The sequence below is a fragment of the Osmerus mordax genome, chromosome 15 (assembly GCF_038355195.1).
Source record: "Osmerus mordax isolate fOsmMor3 chromosome 15, fOsmMor3.pri, whole genome shotgun sequence".
Taxonomy (NCBI): domain Eukaryota; kingdom Metazoa; phylum Chordata; class Actinopteri; order Osmeriformes; family Osmeridae; genus Osmerus; species Osmerus mordax.
In genome coordinates this window covers 13,781,659-13,799,678 of record NC_090064.1, presented here as the reverse complement: position 1 = coordinate 13,799,678, position 18,020 = coordinate 13,781,659, and the positions used below count along the sequence as shown (strand labels likewise).

General features: G+C 48.5%; 1 protein-coding gene across 1 annotated transcript in view; it reads right to left on the bottom strand.

Moving 5' to 3' along the window:
• Positions 1–18,020, bottom strand: part of LOC136958015 (double-stranded RNA-binding protein Staufen homolog 2-like) — a 46,031-nt gene that overhangs the window by 17,175 nt on the left and 10,836 nt on the right. The window contains 5 exon segments of the mRNA XM_067252237.1: positions 740–868; positions 2,100–2,237; positions 2,453–2,665; positions 8,355–8,468; positions 10,883–11,042. Coding sequence (XP_067108338.1) covers positions 740–868; positions 2,100–2,237; positions 2,453–2,665; positions 8,355–8,468; positions 10,883–11,042 — 754 coding nt within the window.

Here is an 18,020-nt window from a genome sequence, read left to right as displayed (position 1 = left end):
TAAGTAATGACGTGTTTCAGCCTTCTGTTCTCAGGGCACACTCCCCTGAGCCCAGCTCTCTCCCAGGCACACACAGAGCTGCTCAGTCGGTATGGTACAGTTCAGTTATTATGGCTGTGCATCTGAGAGCTCATGACATGCAAGCAGCCACTGATCTAGATAATGACCTGTCTGGGGAGAGAGATTAACATTCTACACACGCCATGGTTACGTAACGATCTCTCTGAATATTTTAGGCCAATTGGGTAGAAATATAAGATATACATATATAACAAGTGTTAAATTGGGTTACGTGAGAGCTACGACTGTGGCTTAATCTCAGTAGCTAGTTGTAGATCTTTGCCAGTACATCTTCATGCCAGTACATATCCTTCTCCTCACACAAAGACAACCACGCCTGGTGTGAGCCGGGCCGAACAGTTCAGGAATACAGAACACAGCTGACCGACGTGAGGCAGCGTGCGTGAGGCGGCGTGCGTGAGGCGGCGTGCGTGAGTCGGCGTGCGTGAGTCGGCGTGCGTGAGGCAGCGTGCGTGGGGCAGCGTGCGTGGGGCAGCGTGCGTGGGGCAGCGTGCGTGAGGCAGCGTGTGTGGGGCAGCGTGCGTGGGGCAGCGTGCGTGGGGCAGCGTGCGTGGGGCAGCGTGCGTGGGGCAGCGTGTGTGGGGCAGCGTGCGTGAGGCAGCGTGCGTGAGGCAGCGTGCGTGGGGCAGCGTGCGTGGGGCAGCGTGCGTGTCGTTACCTCTGTGGGGCTCTGAGGGCAGGTGGAGGCCTTGTAGCCCAGCAGCAGCAGCATGGCCTCCGCCGCATTCCGTTTCGCCACCTTCTTGTTGGGCCCCGTTCCCGTGGCAACCTCGCCGCTCACCTTCACCTGCACACACAGACAGTGGAATAGAAGGATGAAACATCCCTACGGACAGGAACGCGACCATAGTGGTTGCGGTCCAAATCCGCCAAATATGCTTGCATGAGGCGCAGTATGGTCAAGAGATGAATGTAAAAATGAAAGACTGCTATTGCTATCTAGAACAAATTCTAAATGAATGGATGGACAAGCTGTTCTGAGGACCTTGCTCAGGGCGCTGTGAGCTCTCTCAAACGTGGATCACGCTAAAAACTGCCGTGTCTCCTCTGAGATTGAGCAGGTCTTCACAAATGAAAATCAACTGTTATCGCATTAGGTAAACAAACAATTACGCCGCAGGAACAACCCTCCAGGAGGCGAGTTAGTCAGCGGGCCAAGGTACTCACTCAAGGGGCCTAACAGAGCCAATAAACCCTCCTCCAGGCCACATCACATCTGAGGACCCTTCCACAAACACAACAAACCAAAATAAACAGCAAACAAGTCCCTTCATAAACTCCCTTTCCCCCCTGAAAGTTGTGTGTGACACAGGAGTACCCAGTTTGAAGCAGCTACCTCTGGGCTGCACCACACAAAGCCAGGGAAGAACAGAATTTCATTTGAGCCCTGGCTGCCGACCGAGAGGAACAATGTGGAAATTTTAGAAGGGAGCGGGGCCACACAAAAGGAACACACACAAGCAGGGCTTAATGCCTGCTTGAAAGAGGCATGGAGAATGGGTTTGGGACCGAATTACCGCCCTGCGCTCAGAGACGCTCTGTTTCCCTCCTGAAAGAGAAGAGATGGGAATTAGAGAGAGAAAGAGAGAGAGAGGGAGAGAGAAAAACAGAGAGAGAATGGATAAGAGAGAGAGAGAAAAGGAGAGAGTGAGAGAAGGAATGCGAAAGAGAGAGGGAGAGAATGGGTAGGAGAGAGAAAAATGTGAGAGAGGTAGAGAGATATAGAGAGAATGAGAGAGGGAGAGCGAGAGAGAGTGGTAGAGAGAGGGACAGAGGAGAAAGAGCGAGAGAAACAGAGTCAGGGAGAGGAGAGAGTCTCCCTCAGTGTCGATGTCCTGTAGTGAATAGTGGAGTTAGCTCGGCAGCACCAGACAGTCTCCTCCCCAGGTGGACTGGACTGGGAGACACAGGTGTGCAGGAAGAATCACTCCCCTCCATTACCTCTACAATCCCATCCCTCCATCCTTCTCCTCCCCTCCAACCTGTTCCATCCCTCTCCACCCCTCTCCTCCCAGTACCTGCATGATGAACTCTCGGCGGCGGGGCATGCCTCTCTCTGACAGCAGCATGTAGTCTGGCTCCTTCTCCTTCCTGGCTTGCTGGATCTGAGCCAGCCTGCTGACAGGGTTCATGCCCTGCCCGTAGTCTGGTCCAGTCTGGAGGGGGAGCCAGGACAGACAACCACAGAAACTATCTTTCGAGAACCAAGATTCAATTTAGTTCATTTCCGAAAAAGAATCTCTTGCCCCCAATAAAGCAATTTGTAAATGAAGAGTTAGGTGTGGGATTATATGGATTATGTCTACAGTGATTTTTCCCGTGTTTCGTGTCTGTCGTTGGTGTGGTTTCACCTCTGGGGAGATGCTCATACCTTCAGGATAGTCTTAGGCCGTTTCTTGTAGTGCAGCTTGGGCTTCTCCACCACCGGGATGAAGGGCAGCTTCTTCAGGTCCTGGAGGATGGAGAGAGCGGCGCGCTTTTTGGAGAGTTTCTTGCTGTTGCCCTCCCCCTCCGCCGAGAACTCTCCCACAGTTACCCGCGTCAGGAAGCTCTTCATGTGAGGGGGCCCACTCTCTTTCAGGACCTGGGGACACACAAGGTGATAGGTTCTCATCACCCAGGGGAGAAAACTGGGGGTTGAGGTGTGGAGGGGTGTGTGTGTGTGTTTGCAAGCAGCAGCACCAGGTGGTCCGCCACATCTGTTTTCCATGGTCACAGTGCTACCCACCCAAGTGCACGTGTAATTCTCTCTCACACACACACACACACACACACACACACACACACACACACACACACACACACACACACACACACACACACACACAATGTAACGTATTACTAGATGACAGTCTCTAGTGATCACGGCTCAGTTTCCTTTCCTCAGCCTCTGGTCACCTGGGAGACCTAAAACAAACACGCAGATCCGGCTTGGGTTATGTCATGCTTCGGCAATCACATCCACTTCCTGCACGCTCAGAGGGCTGTGTGTGTGTGTCTATGTACGTGTGTGTGTGTGTGTGTGTGTGTGGACGGGAAGAGGGGGAGAGGTAAGATGCACCCCAGCCTAAAGCAGGTCCACAAACTTAATTATTCTGTTGTTTCTTTACTCTGAAAGAATCTCTCACTGCGTCTGCTCCACAGCATCAGTCAGTTTACTTTGAACATTTACTGTTCAAACTAATTACAAGAGACACATTTATATAATCTGTTGCTCTAATTTCTATAATTGTTTACAACAGATTTATTTAACTGATAAGCAGGGCCTTGAGCATTCTTCCCATACTTCACAGTACATCATGACCTAATATTAACAAAGCCCTGAGGAAAACAAACTCACATTCGCACACACACACACACACAGGCGCATGCATGCACATACACAGATTACATAAGCACCCAAATATAAAATTAAGCCACAACAAATCTTCTTTAGACACGTGAGACACTCTTTCCTGAAATCAATCATACACAGAAAATGTGATTTGACTGAGGTGTTTTGTTTGTTCAGAGCCAAGAACAAGTAGGATTTAACAATTACATAACTACATTCTTGTTGAGATTTCTATGTAGTTATCTGTATTTATACAGATTTATAACCAACCACCGTTTAACTACACAGCTTCAGGACATAGAGTGAGCCACCATCACGTTTATCTGCAGGGGCTAGCTATGCACTGCAGTGTTTCACACAGAATATGATTATATTTGTGGCGGTAGGCAGGGGCGGAGCAAGACGTTGTAAAAATGTGGGGCTCAGCCCAAACCTATGTCCTAGTATCGGTTAGATGTGAGTGTAGACAAGGACGAGGATGCTAGCCGCGCGCGAGATAATTTATTGTGGATGAATTTGAGCGCTAAATAGTTTTTGGAGCTTTACATAATATAAACGTAACGTTGGACTCGTATGGTTATATTTGCCGAATGTATTTAACCATGAATATTATTATATTTAACTTGAATGTATCCGTTTTGACACATTTGTGCAGAGAATTATGATACAAACCGTTCTTAAAATGGAGGCTATTATAAGCAAATGATGAGTAACATTCAGGGACTCATTTGGCTGAGCGGTTAGAGAATCGGTCTAATAATCTGAAGGTTGCCAGTTCGATTCCTGGCCGTGCAAAATGACGTACTTACTGTAAGTAAGTCGCTCTGGATAAGAGCGTCTGCTAAATATAAATAGATCCCAGAAATTCAATTAAAAACAAATTTAAGCTTCAAAAATTCAAATGTAACAAAATTCAAGCTGCTCAAATTCGAATTGGGAAATTCAGATCCCCCAAATTTGAGCTGCTCAAATTTAATCCCAAAAAAATCTGATTGCAACATTCACAAGGATAGGTAAGGCAATCGAGCCTGAATGCAATCTCATTTCTCAGAGAAGGGTCCAACTGCAGACCTCTCTCCTCAGGTCCCTCTCATCCAGGTGTAGCTGCAGGCAGTCATACATGCAGACCAGTCATACAATCACAGCCTGGGGTCTGAGGAGAGAGGTCCGGTCTAAGGTAAGCCTCATACCTTGGTTTTCTGGATGTTGCAATCTGAATTTTTTCGGCTCAATTTCTTTTAATCTGAATTTCACCACCATCTGAATTTGAGCAGCCTGAATTGAGTCACATTTGAATTTCTGAAGCTTGATTTATTTTTTATATTTGGGATCTGAATTTTACTGTTTGAATTTGACCAACCTGAATTTCTTAACCTTGAATTTTTGGATCCATATTTTTTTATTTTTTTAAATGTCAATATTAAGTATTCAATGCCTTTTAAAATGCTAAACATTATATCACTGATTTGCTTCCATAGCTATTCACAGACGGGTCCGTTGTAGTGAGAGAGAGAACACAAGCGGGGCAAGAAGGGGCTGAGCAAATCAATGCGCTGCACACAGCTCTACCATAAGTAATTTTTTGCCCATGTTATACAGTAAAAAATACATAAAAAAGGTTTATAAGGTTTATGTGGCGGCCAATTTTTTATTGTGGCGGGCCACCACAAATAAATCAATGTATGGGAAACTGATAGTATACTGAGAGCCTTCCCAGGGCAGATACTGCATCCCAGAAGGTCCTGGTCTACCTCATCTCTAGAAGGAGGAAATGCAACATGGCAGTTTGTAGGACCTGACTTGTGATGACTAGCTGTATGATCACATCGGCCTCCCTCCCTCTCTCTCTCGCTCCCTCTCTCTCTCATCACGCAGGACATCCTGAGGTGGACGGCCTCCACAGGACAGCTGGGCTGCTTCATGCATCTGGGGCCTTGCTTCACTTCCTCTTACTCACTCTCTTTTCTCTTTTCCCTCAGCTTTGCCAGTCTCTTCCCTTCCTTCCTACCTTCCCCTATCCCTCGCTCTCTTCCCCCCCCCCCCCCCCCCCACACACACCGTTCCTTCGCTCGCTCCTCTTTCCTGCCCCCTCTCTTCTTATCTCTGTCGCTCTGTGAAGGAGGCTTGGCTGGAGTCTAGACAGTAACCTTAGCGAAGCTCCAAACAATGCTGGAAACACAGGCTGGTGAACATCACAGGACAGCCCCCCCGCTCGCCTGGCAACCAGCACTGCTCAGGGGCCTCAGTTGCCATGGACATCGTAACCAAGACCTATCTTCCAAGGTGGCCGGTGGTGTGCCACAAGGCAGGTGACGGTGGTGTCGTGACTATGATACGCCCACACACACACACGTACCTTTGGTGGGCCCAGCTACTTTGATCAGGGGTGACATCACCGTAACACAAGTGACACATTGTGAGGTGACACAGGGTGACACATGCGGCTGCTTGAGGAGGGGGCTGATGGGGTCCTGAGAGGACAGGACAGGTCCTGTTACAGTGTGGGTAGAACGGGAGGAGCACAGAAGGTAACGCAGCCAGATGATCCAGCCTAGATCTCCAATTATAACACCAGGGAACAACAAGCCTTCACTGTGCTACAATACAGCACAGTGTATATGTGTGTGTTGTATGTGTATGAATCTGTGTGTGTGTGTATGCCATACATCTTGGCGCAACAGCAAGGCTGCCAGGCTGGTGGATGGCGGCAGACAAGCTGCAGTCAGGCTGGTCTCAGACGACACGGTATCCGTGGCGATGCGATGAGGTTTCAGCGCTGCCTTTCACTGACACGTCTTCTAAACACACACACACAAACAAACACAGGCGCACACACATACATACAGGGCTGCGGCCTGACAACACGGATCAGGTCATCCACAGGAAACGCTGTCAAAAGTTGATTTTCCTCATTTTTCTCTCGTCCTCCTCCAGGGAGACATGGATACCTGCGGCAGGTCGGGATCCGCACATACGAGCCCTCAGATAGTCTGGAGTAGGGGAACGTAGAGCAGGGAGGGACAATAGCCGGGCCCTGGTAGACTGAAGAAAGGCTCCATTGTGATGGGCTGTGGACGTACTCACCCTGAGGGGAGCTCTCTCTGTACACCATGGGTGGCTCTTGGCCCAGACCCTCTTCTCCTGTGTCCTTCAGTAAGGAGGTGACATCCACACACACACCACACACACACACACACACACACACCCAGATGCAGACAGGCGAACCTGTGATTTATAGATAGATCCTTGGTCTTTGATGTTGACGTCTGTTTGATATGACGTGACGCGGATTAGGTCAGCGTGTCTGATCTTTCTGTGCGGAGGGGGGGAGGGGTTGACCCTCCTGGTTGTGGAAAATGTCAAAGCGAGCAAACAGGAAAATCTGCAGTGTGTGTCATGGAGAATATCAACCCACGGCATCGATATTTGAGAAGGTCCTGAGATTAGTTTTTTACCGTTTCATGTGGTGTGTATTCCTATATATTTGATTTAAGTCCTCCTAGTTCATTTATTTCCACTCCGGGTGTCAGGAGACAAAGTGTGGACCACAGAGGACCGGACGACAGGGAGGGAGGAGAGCAAGCTGTGTGGGATGAGTCACGATTCCTTCACATAATGAGGCTGGATGATGTGCTTGTTAAGACAATTAGGTCTGGGCATTTGGTGCAAGTTGGTTGCATGCAAGCGATTGAGTGAGACTGGAGCGAGGGAAAGGCGTAAAAAGAGGAGGGCAGTAAGAGGGGATACAGTGGAAAGAGAGAAAGTCTTTCAGAGGGATAAATGAGGTACTGGGCAGTGTACTCACAAATATCTTCTCACCACAATATTTTTTTGAGAGAAAATAAGAGAGAACGTGAGAGAGACAGAGAACTGTAAGAGACAGACAGAGAGATTAACAGATTAAGCAAGAGAGAAAAAGGGAGAGAATGAGAAACAGAATGGGGAAAGAGAGAGAGACAGCAGGCTGATTTAAACCTCCATAGTTTATTCATTAGTGTCAGTAATGCTGGCACAGGTGGTGGATTGTCTGCACAGGATAATCAGAGAATGAATGCAGTTGGGGAAGGGTGATCAAAACCGCTGTTCAGTTTGATGTTGTTAACTTGAGTGATAATACAACAGAACAAGTAGCAGAATTCACTGGCAATGGCAAAAACTAAAAGGGGGAATGAATTAAATGAATCCAGACAGTCATTAATTGTGATTTCTGGAAAGGTGGTGTCATGTGCCGATGAGTAAAAAAAAAAAAAAAAAGAAAAAACATTTTGAGGAGAACTTTTCCAGAAGGGAGGAGTGGACAAGGTTCCAGTTATTTCGCCATGTTGTGTAAACTCTTATCAGGAAGCCAAGCCAGAGGCTGGGAAACAGCTTTCTTTCACTCTGTCCATTTATCTGACCTTTGAGGAAAAACTGAGGTTATGATGAAGGGGGGATGGAGGGAGGGACGGGGTTACCAAGGTAAACAGAACCTTGAGGGGCGGCGGAGGAGGGAGGAGAACCAGGGAGTGGGCCAGCCAGGTCAAGTCAGGACACATCCTGACAGGGTCTACAATGTTCGGAAAAGTCCCCTGAACTGCTGAGTCGAACCGACTGGAACAGATCTATCAAGCCAACAGGATGGTTTCAAAGACCCTGCTCAGGTGGATTTCGACAACTTGCCTCAAGCAAAAAAGTTAAAGAGAATTGCTATATTCAAAAGTTTGACTGTCTAAACAATTGGTTAATGCTGCACCTCATACTTATTAGGTCGGCGAAATATCTCCGAACTAAAAACCTCAGTTCAGAGATACTATGTCACAAGACATACAGTACTACACATGAGCAATTCTGTATTTGGATTCAAAACCCGAAGAAGAATGGAATTTTATGTTGAAGTGCAGTCATTGTGAGAGGGGTATTTAAGGAGGTGTCTCACAGTCGGAACACACATCCTCTTTACCTCAAAGTTCACTGACAGGTTCCTCTTGAGGGCGATCTCGTAGACCAGGCTGATCTCTGATTTGCTGGCATCGCTCCCCTCCTCCTCTTCCTCTTCCTCCTTCTCCTCCAGGCTCTACAACCAAGGAGAACCACAGAACCATATCAAAACTCCAAAAAGAGCACCCATTATCGGATTATAGACACTCAATGAAAACGATCACTTGAATGGAGCAGTATGAATCAGTGTTGTAGTAATGACAAACCCCTGTCGAAATTGAAGATTGTACAACAGGAGGAAGGTCTCAACATTGGGTTGTGTTTATGTGCAACTTTCAGGACAAGTGGACACCAGAGAAAAAACATTAAATTAGTCGAACAGCAGTGTAGCCTGTTACCACATAACGTCCGGCACATTCTGACAGCACATTTGTCAGAATGTCATCAATTTCTCTCCAAAAATTGACCAAATACCATCTAACGCCCCCACTCCCACTCCCCCACCCCCCAATACACAAAAACACAGTTTCCCTATCCGCGAAGCTGTAAACATACCAGGATGATATTGACATTCAGAGACAAGAATATGGCTGCAAAAATCATGCTACTAACAGTCAGCTGCCTATTTTAGTAGGACCTTCACTTCTTCTTCTTCTACTCCTCCTCAGGACAATGAGTTCCTCTGTGTGCCTCACCGGGACAGGCTGTGTCTGGGAACAGGGCCCTGGTTTCCACCTCACCCCTGACCTTCATGTGTGATGGCCACATGACTCGAGATGGGAGAGCTCCCTTTCACAGTGTGGATCACGTGGCAGGACTCTGCCGCTTCACTGGGGTAGCATCGGTCACAGCGTGTGTGTGTTCTCAGAGTGCTGCTCTGCGTTTTCCTGTGTGCGCTGTAGCGTATTCGGAGCCGCCATTGGCGTTGGGTGTCGGAGCTATGAGTGTTGTTACTGTGTCTGTGTTTATTGTTGTCTGTTGTCACAACAGTGTTGTGCATTAATGATATTTGTGATTGGCTATAAGGTGTGTGTCTGTGGTGTCAGGCGGTAGGGACAAAATCTTCCACTGAATGGGTCTATTTACAGGGGAGTCCTGAGGGGAATAGCTAATGTACATGATGAACAACGCTAGTCTATTCGACAAAGCGGACGTGATCTAAGACCAGCTCATACAGTGAGGGATGTGTGTGTTGCGTGCGCACATGTGATGAACACGATGTGACCTATTCAGAATCACCCTGCAGAGCGAGTAGACATATCTGATGCCCTGCAAACATGACAGGCAGTGTGCATGACAGGAAGTGTGCATGACAGGAAGTGAGCTAGTTAGACAGGAAGTGAGCTAGTTAAACAGGATTTGGGAAGAGCCTGCTGCCTAGTCAGATCACCAATGGCCTGAGCATGTAGGAAACCAATTTGAGGAAGACCTGGCTGTTTAGTTCAGCCTAGTCGGCCAGATAATGATTCTGTACAGCTCCCGTTTTATAAGGATGTAAACTGTTTACTCCAGCACACACAAACGCACACTATCGTTAGAACTAGAATGACAGTGCAGTTGATCTGAGGCCAGGGAAAAAACAAGAGTCGACACGCAAGCACAGTAACAGGAATAGGATCATTTTAAGGCGCCCGCGCGCACACACACACACACACAGATTCTTATATATGATATGTTGTGCCTCGATTTGTAAAGCAAGACATGGAAGCAGCTGTTGACAAAGAGCTCATTTATGGACACGACACCACAAGAGAGAGAAGGCACAGCCAGAGAGGTTTAAATAACCACCCTTCACGCCAGCCTCCAATGATATGGGCTCATTTGATTTCCGGCGGGGAGTTGATAACAGTTAAAAGCCTGGCCCGAGGGTAACTTTGGTACAGTGACATTAGTGGAAGACAGGACGATCAAGAAGAGAAGGGAAAATAAATCCTGTAGGAACAGGTAAAAAAAAAGAAGAAAAAAAAAGAGGAATAAAGCAAGATATTTGCGAGTTGAATGAACACATTTGCGGAAGTGGTGAGGAGTGTTATCTCATTAAAGATGAAAGTGCAGCTGATTTATCTCATGAAGAACTGTGGAGAGAGTTGGATTTACAATTTGCACTTGTGGTTTCTTCAGAGAAAACTGTGTTTGCAGCTCAGCGTGCAGTGCAAACCTCGGTCACCGAGTGGTAAACTGTTGACATAGGAGTTTGGAAGGAGAAAGTGGCACATTTGACCTTGGGAAGTCCCTCTGTTCAACAGGCTGCTTTGATTGGTCCAGGAGGTGGAGATGTTTAAGGTGAAAACAGTTGGGGGGTGGGAGCACAGCAGGATGGATGAGTGGAGATGATTGGTCGGTGATTGGAGTTGTGAACAACCCTTTAAATGGGTCCTTTCCACAGGGGAAGGGGGCAATGTGATGGAAAACAACTACGGTTGCTAGACAAAGTTCTGTACGTGTGTGTTAGTGTGTGAGAGAAAGAGAGAGAGCGTATGCCATTAGCCTGTGTTCTATCAAAGCTTTGTTCATGTATTTGAAGATTCATGCACACGTCCGTGAGATTACCTGTGGCGGTCGTTCGGGGATGGGCTCGTTGCGGAGGGCCTGCAGAGCCTTCATGGCAGCGTTATGTCTGGCAGCCTGGCGTGTCCGGCCCTCACCGATGAACTCGTTACTCCCCACGGACAGCTGCACGTAGAAGATCTTAGGGACCGGGTAATGGTACCTGGGGAGGGCACAGAGACACGAACACAGAGACTTTCAGAGAGGATCCGCTCGTCTCGGCTCCTTGTGCAAGAGCAGCGAGGCAGGATGCCGTCCTACACAACAGGATTTATCTCTGGGAAATGAGGCTGGGAGACGAGGGGGGGGGGGCTCCTGCATTATGAGCCAAGTTATTAATGTTCACACAGGGCACAAATTAAAGGCCAGCCACTTCATCAGGGTCAATTACATCACAATAGTCTGCCGGCCAACCGTTAGAATGATGGCTCCCTATTGGCTCGTAGTGAGGGGACTCAAAACAAAGCAAAAAGGCATATATTCTCCTCTCTTTCTTTTGGCTGGGGCCATCCATCCTGCTCTCTTTCTCTGGACACTGGCAGCCCAGGGCTGGGCTGTCACTGGCAGGTTCACTGGACAGATGAAAGGGTCTGTGTCGGAGACCCCCCCCCCCCCCCGGTACCCCCCCCCCCCCCAGAGGCAGACGGACTTGTGGGAGAGAAGACGACTCTCTGAAAGCACGCACACACACACACAGCACAGAAACTTCGGAGGAAGGGGGGTGTTTGCATGTTTGCTCAAGGCATTCACACAGAATGACAACATGTAAATCAATATTGTGCTCATGTGGAATTGGTTTCTCATGCTGCGTGCTGAGCTCTGAGTTCATCTTGACAGAGCCCTTCGCTCTGCTTCCTAGAGACGCCGGTTATCTTCCTTTCCAGATTACACAGGATTCCTGTTTGGCCTTGTTGCTGTGAAGTGCCCTGATATCAGATTCGATAGCAGATTGAGCGCATGTGGGGGAGCTGGAATCCGGGCAAACACAAACAGATGCCAACGGCAGGGAAGAGAGGACCACGTTCCACCGCTGGGTAATTAGAGGCAGGAGTATTCCTACCCAATAAAGTCGCATCGCTATCATGCCGCCATGGCTCCAGACTCAGTGAGGAGAACATGCAATAAATCACCAAGTCTAGCCACAGACAGGCCAAATACACCAGAGCCTGCTCTCAATCTAAGCACTTTATACCCCAGAACAGATCTGGACTGGCTGTTAAGCTGAGTCTAATTTACAAAAGAATCCCTCTGACTGGTACGAATATTACAATTGATCCGACTGAATATCCGTGGGGACATGATCGCTGTCTTTCAAAAGGAGTCACCACAGAGTTCCAGATTGGACAGCCAGAAGGTCTAGGATACATAAGAGGAAGGCTGAGTCATCATCAAACGACTTGCCTTTTCATGGCTGAGCAAACACAGGTTGAGTGAGAGCATGCTGGGTTGGAGAATCTGACAGCATGATCTGACAGGTGTCTCCTAGCATAACCTGACTGCACTTTCTACAGTGAAAACCTTTTCGTAGACTCAGATCTGAATCTACTCTCTCCCCCTCTTCTCTCCCTCCCTCACTTCCTCTCCACATCCCTGCCAGCGTTTGCCTCCCCGAACTCCGCATGGTTCTCTACCGGCCCGCAACTCCCTTCTCCTCCCCTCCCCTGGTCGCAGGGGCCTCCCCAAGGTGGAGCCAACATGGCCCTCGCACGTCAAGCGTGGCCCCAGGGCCACAGAGGAAATGCCAAGTGCAACATGGCCTTCAGCCAACAGGGCCGAGCAGGGCTGGGAGCAGCTGGGGTTAGAGCAGTGCACTGGGTACAGGTGCAGGGGGAGAGAGGGATGGAGAGAAGGAGAGGGGAAGGGGGGGGGGGTGTAGGGAGGGAGGGAGAAGCCTGTGGGAGGCCTCTCTACAGCAACGTGGGAAAGTAGAAGCTTCCACACAAGCAAAGAGGCAAAGACATGAAAATACACACACACACACACACACACACACACAGGCACACAGACATGTTACAGTAATACCACAGCTTATACAACCAAGACACAACACAACTAAGAGCAGCATCAGGCCCAATAACAGCACATGCTAGTCAGCACATGTTGAAGACATTGGCCTGTTCTGCATTATAGAGACTGGGCCTGGGACCAGGACACCTAGAGGACGGCTGTGGAGAGAGACAGAGGCAGGGTCATGTGTGCAACTTTCAAAAGCTGTGTTTCCACCACAGGAACTACACCCCAGAACTGGAACTATACCCTGGAACTAGGATCCAGGGTCAAAATGGGCTGCAGGAACATTCTAGACTCTTGGAAAGTAGCCCCTAAAAGATATGTGAACTCACGGTTGTGAAATGAGTCATCACAGATAAAATAAGTCAATCAAACGATCCGTCCTCAGAAGGGAGTCGTGGGTTTGACTTTCCTGCAGCTGTGTTTCAAGTGGGCCACAGCAGCTAGAGCTACCATTTCATCTGATCATCACACACACACACACACACACACACACACACACACAGTCATGCCACCCAAGCACAGTCAAAAAAGGAAATGAGAAATGAGATTCCATTAAACGGAGGGAATAACACATTAAGAAGAGCTCTAGTTGACCTACGTGCTTTCTTAACGTATTATTATTAATCTCCTTTTATTTGTTGAAAAAAATACAAATCAAGAATAATTTCTTTTTTGGTGGGACTATTATTACACCGAATATTACACACTGCAGAGAGGAAATGTCAAGAGTGTACAGTAGAACAGGTCGTCATTTAAAGAGGGTGGAAAATTGTGCATTGATGCAGGGGGCGGTCACTGGATCTGAGTCTTGTTAGAACCAGACCCAAACTAAAGCCAGTGGTAGATGGATGGACCCTAGGGAGACTCAGACTAGCAGGGTCTCTCTCTCTCTCTCTCTCTCTCTCTCTCTCTCTCTCTCTCTCTCTCTCTCTCTCTCTCTCTCTCTCTCTCTCTCTCTCTCTCTCTCTCTCTCTCTCTCTCTCTCTCTCTCTCTCTCTCTCTCTCTCTCTGTCTCTCTCTGTCTCTCTCTGTCTCTCTCTCCTCTCTCTCTCTCTCTCTCTCTCTCTCTCTCTCTCTCTCTCTGTCTCTCTCTCTCTCTCTCTCTCTCTCTCTCTCTCTCTCTCTCTCTCTCCTCTCTCTCTCTCTCTCTCTCTCTCTCTCTCTCTCTCTCTCGCTCTCTCGCTCTCTCGCTCTCTCGCTCTCTCGCTCTCTCTCTCCGCTACAGTAGTGGCCTGGTCCAACTGTGGACTTTGCTAATGAAGCAGCTATGTAAATTCTCCAAACAGGAAAATTATTTCATTAGGTGCTTCTAGAAGCACTTTACTGCACGTCACCATGGAAACCAGGTAACAGAGGAGACAACGCCTTGATACAACTCCCCCCTAACACCCCCCACACACAAAAACAAAGAAGAAACATATGCAAACGGCTCCCCAGGATACTTTCTGGCTGCAATCCCTTATAAGGGGACAGACCCCAGCTGGGAGCAAAGGGTGACAGCTCTCTGGGAAACACAGGCGGAACTTGGAAAAGGCTCTCGCCTCACCAGCTGTACTTCCTATCCATTACTAAACCTTGAACTGTTTTCTCTCCCTCTCCAGTCCTCCCTTGTTTGTCTTCCCTTCCGCCTCCTCAAAAATGCAAATGCTGAGAATACATGCAGTAGTGACAAAGGAGCCCATGTATCGTGGCAAAACTACCTCCCAGTTGGCTCAATTGGCCAGTCAGGTGTGTGTGTGTGTGTGTGTGTGTGAGGAGGGCCGTGGCCTCTTCAGGAGTCCCGGGGGAGCAGAGGTGAGACAGAAGTTGGGAGAAGAAGCACCGTGAAACTCCGACCCCCCCGGAGACTGGAGGGTTCCTCGTCAGAACAGCTATGCCTTCCTAACGTAAGTACAACTGGAATGTTTCGACTCGACTCTACGGCGTGAGTCACCTCTACCATTAAGAAGAACCCTCTGACTCAGCAAAGCTATTTGTGGGAGGGTTTTCTTGGCAAGTAAAGCTCATCTGTCATTATTACTACTCACTATCAGGCCATTGCTTTTTCATACCTTTAATTACATTCCTTAAAATTAGGAGAACCAAAAAAACATGAATTGAACTGCTTATCATGGTTTCAGTTGCAAACAGAAGATTACAATTTGGCCCCCTCCAAGCATTTTAATCAGAACATTCTCTCAATAACGCCTCTAAGTTCACTAGCAACTCCCCTCCCACCACCACCCCCTCATTCAGTCCAGACCAACGTTATTCTTAGATTTACAGAACTCTTAACTGATTAACATTAACTATTAACACTACAAGGGTGCTTCCGACAGAAGATCAGGATGTGCCATTCGATTTACAGAACACAAAATGGATTCCACAGACATGACAAGTCTATAGACAAATCTATAGTCCAGCCCTACCAGTGGTTCAGCGTTGAAGTCTAGATGGGAGGATGTAATTTGCCAAACTTCCACACAAAAATCTAAACTCAGGAGTATAAATATCAGGGTGATAGCTAATAAACTCTTTCAAACTGCTCAAGGGGGAAGGTTTGGTGAATGTTGATGTCAAGCAGAACAGCGGAGTGTTGGCCATGCTATAAACCATGGTAGGACTCCAGCAAAACCGTTCTGATAGTAATGAGGAGGTTGGCTGGTGGGCACAAAATGACCTCTGCACCCACTGAACCCCCTCGGAAACCTCACAGTAGAGCTGTGCCCATCTGGTGCCAACTAGTAGACTTGGCAGCTGCCTGGCACGCTGGCCGGGGATCAGGCCTGTTCAGGTCTTACCGTCCTCGTTAATGATATCACTTTATGAGCCAGTGGTTTACTGTTTTCATTAAAAGGGTAGCCACTGCTTTGTTGAAAAACCACTTTCTTATAACTACAAATGGCATTTATAGTAGATAATGTCATTGCTTGGGGCTAAAGCTGAACTAACACACCCAGCTTGAGCTTCGCTGGTAAGATACAATACAATGCTTATAACTGGGCTCCAATCAAACCCAATGATCACTCTGGTTATGAAACAAGGCCTTAAACGATAAAGATAATTAGAAATTGCCCCCTTCTCTCCTGTCTTTGTACGGTCCAGCAGCAGACAGTCAGGTTTAGCCTTCATTCTAAGCCTTTCCCAAAGAGGGCCAGTCCAGTTTGGTAGATGGATGTGTGATGGATGTGTGATGGAAGTGCGTCAGCTAGCCTTGCTAGTCTGAGATTGATTTACTGTGAAACCAGAACATTTACTCGTCTTCCTTCTGTATCCTAATGAGGGTGAATTCTCAGTGATGCCGGGATAGGGGAGTGTTGGGAGAGCTGCGTTCAGCTACCACACCTAGGGAGCCGTCCTCGGCAGCTGCTTAAACACGCATGCATGAGGGACTCAGGTGGCTGAGCGGTGAGGGAGTTGGGCTAGTAATCTGAAGGTCGCCAGTTCGATTCCCGGCCGTGTCAAATGACGTTGTGTCCTTGGGCAAGCCACTTCACCCTACTTGCTTCTGGGGAATGTCCCTGTACTTACTGTAAGTCGCTCTGGATAAGAGCGTCTGCTAAATGACTAAATGTAAATGTAAATGCACGCCCACTGTTTAGTAGATGCAAAAGGCGTTGCTCATCGACTTAGGCATCGAACGCACATGTTGAACGCACCTCATCAACAACCAACTGAAAAAAGGGAGGCCGTCCCCTCGCAATGCTTTTGGGTTTCCGGTGAATACTGATGAGGTGAGTGGTTAGGGGCTTTTGGTGGGCTGTAACCCACTGACGGAAAGGAGTGCTGCGCGTCAGTCAGGACGAAGTGAGGCAGGATGCTGGAACACAGACACATCTGTGGCGTGGTATATACATTTACATTTTACATTTAGTCATTTAGCAGACGCTCTTATCCAGAGCGACTTACAGTAAGTACAGGGACATTCCCCCCGAGGCAAGTAGGGTGAAGTGCCTTGCCCAAGGACACAACGTCAGTTGGCATGACCGGGAATCGAACTGGCAACCTTCGGATTACTAGTCCGACTCCCTCACCGCTCAGCCACCTGACTCCCTATAGAGGCTCTCAGGTGTCCTGACTGAGGGCTGCTTCCGTCTGACCACAGCTGCTCTGTTTTCAAGTCCAGGACATCAGACGGATGTGGAGGTGAACATCTACACGCATGAACGTAAGCACACACATACACGCACACACTGGCACGCACGCTCATCCACAGTTGTGCTGGTGTTGACGCACTGGCGAGTGTGCGCCCAGCACGCACTGAGGCGCCTGGACACAGCCGAGTGTGGCGTGATGGAGGTCTGTTTGAGCGTAAACTGTCCATTGAGTTTGTTTATGCTGGACTCCCGCTCTGTTCCTCCGCATCCTCGACCCCCTCTACAAAGCCTCGCTTTATGAGCTTACACCCATTTGGACTATTTGGACGACTCTGGATGGGCGCCGGCCCTCAGGGCTCATGCTAATTTATGTGCTATCTGACTTAATGCATGCGATCCAGCAGTAGTGTAAACACTGTAAGTGACTCCCCCGTGCAGACATTTGTCCGTGCGAGGATGGTATGAAGATGGCGGGGGCCAGTTAAAAGGCTCTTCTTATGAAGTCGCTCTAATAAATTGCGAGCTCTGGCAGTCCCCTTCGGGTTTTGGCAGAGGGTGTGGATGGAGATATCATATCCCTGGAATGCTGAGTGGACGAAGGAGCACACATTTGGGTTGTCCTGCATGAGACTGTAGAGCAGGCCTCCGAGGCTCTGCATTAGGCCTGGTGTGCATGTGTGTGTGTGTGTGTGTGTGCAGGGCTCTAGAGTGCGACCAAGCGACCAAAATATGTACGGGTTCGACAAAAAAAATTACTAGGTCGCACCGGTGCACCTAACCTCCTCGCATCCGCTGTCTCTCCACAAACGAAGCGTTTGTTATCCTAAAACGGAACTGACACTCATGGTTGGATCATATCGTGGTCTAAACCAATCAGAGACAGAGATGGGGCGGGTCTTTGCCTCTGATTGGCTGTGGTCCAGATATTCCTGTAGCTCCGTGCTGTGTGATTGAAATTACGACCTGAGCACCAGAGAGTCAGTTTAGCAGACCTGGGCATTGTATGGCCCGCGGGCCATAACCGGCCACAGGCTGTCTCAATCCGGCCCGCG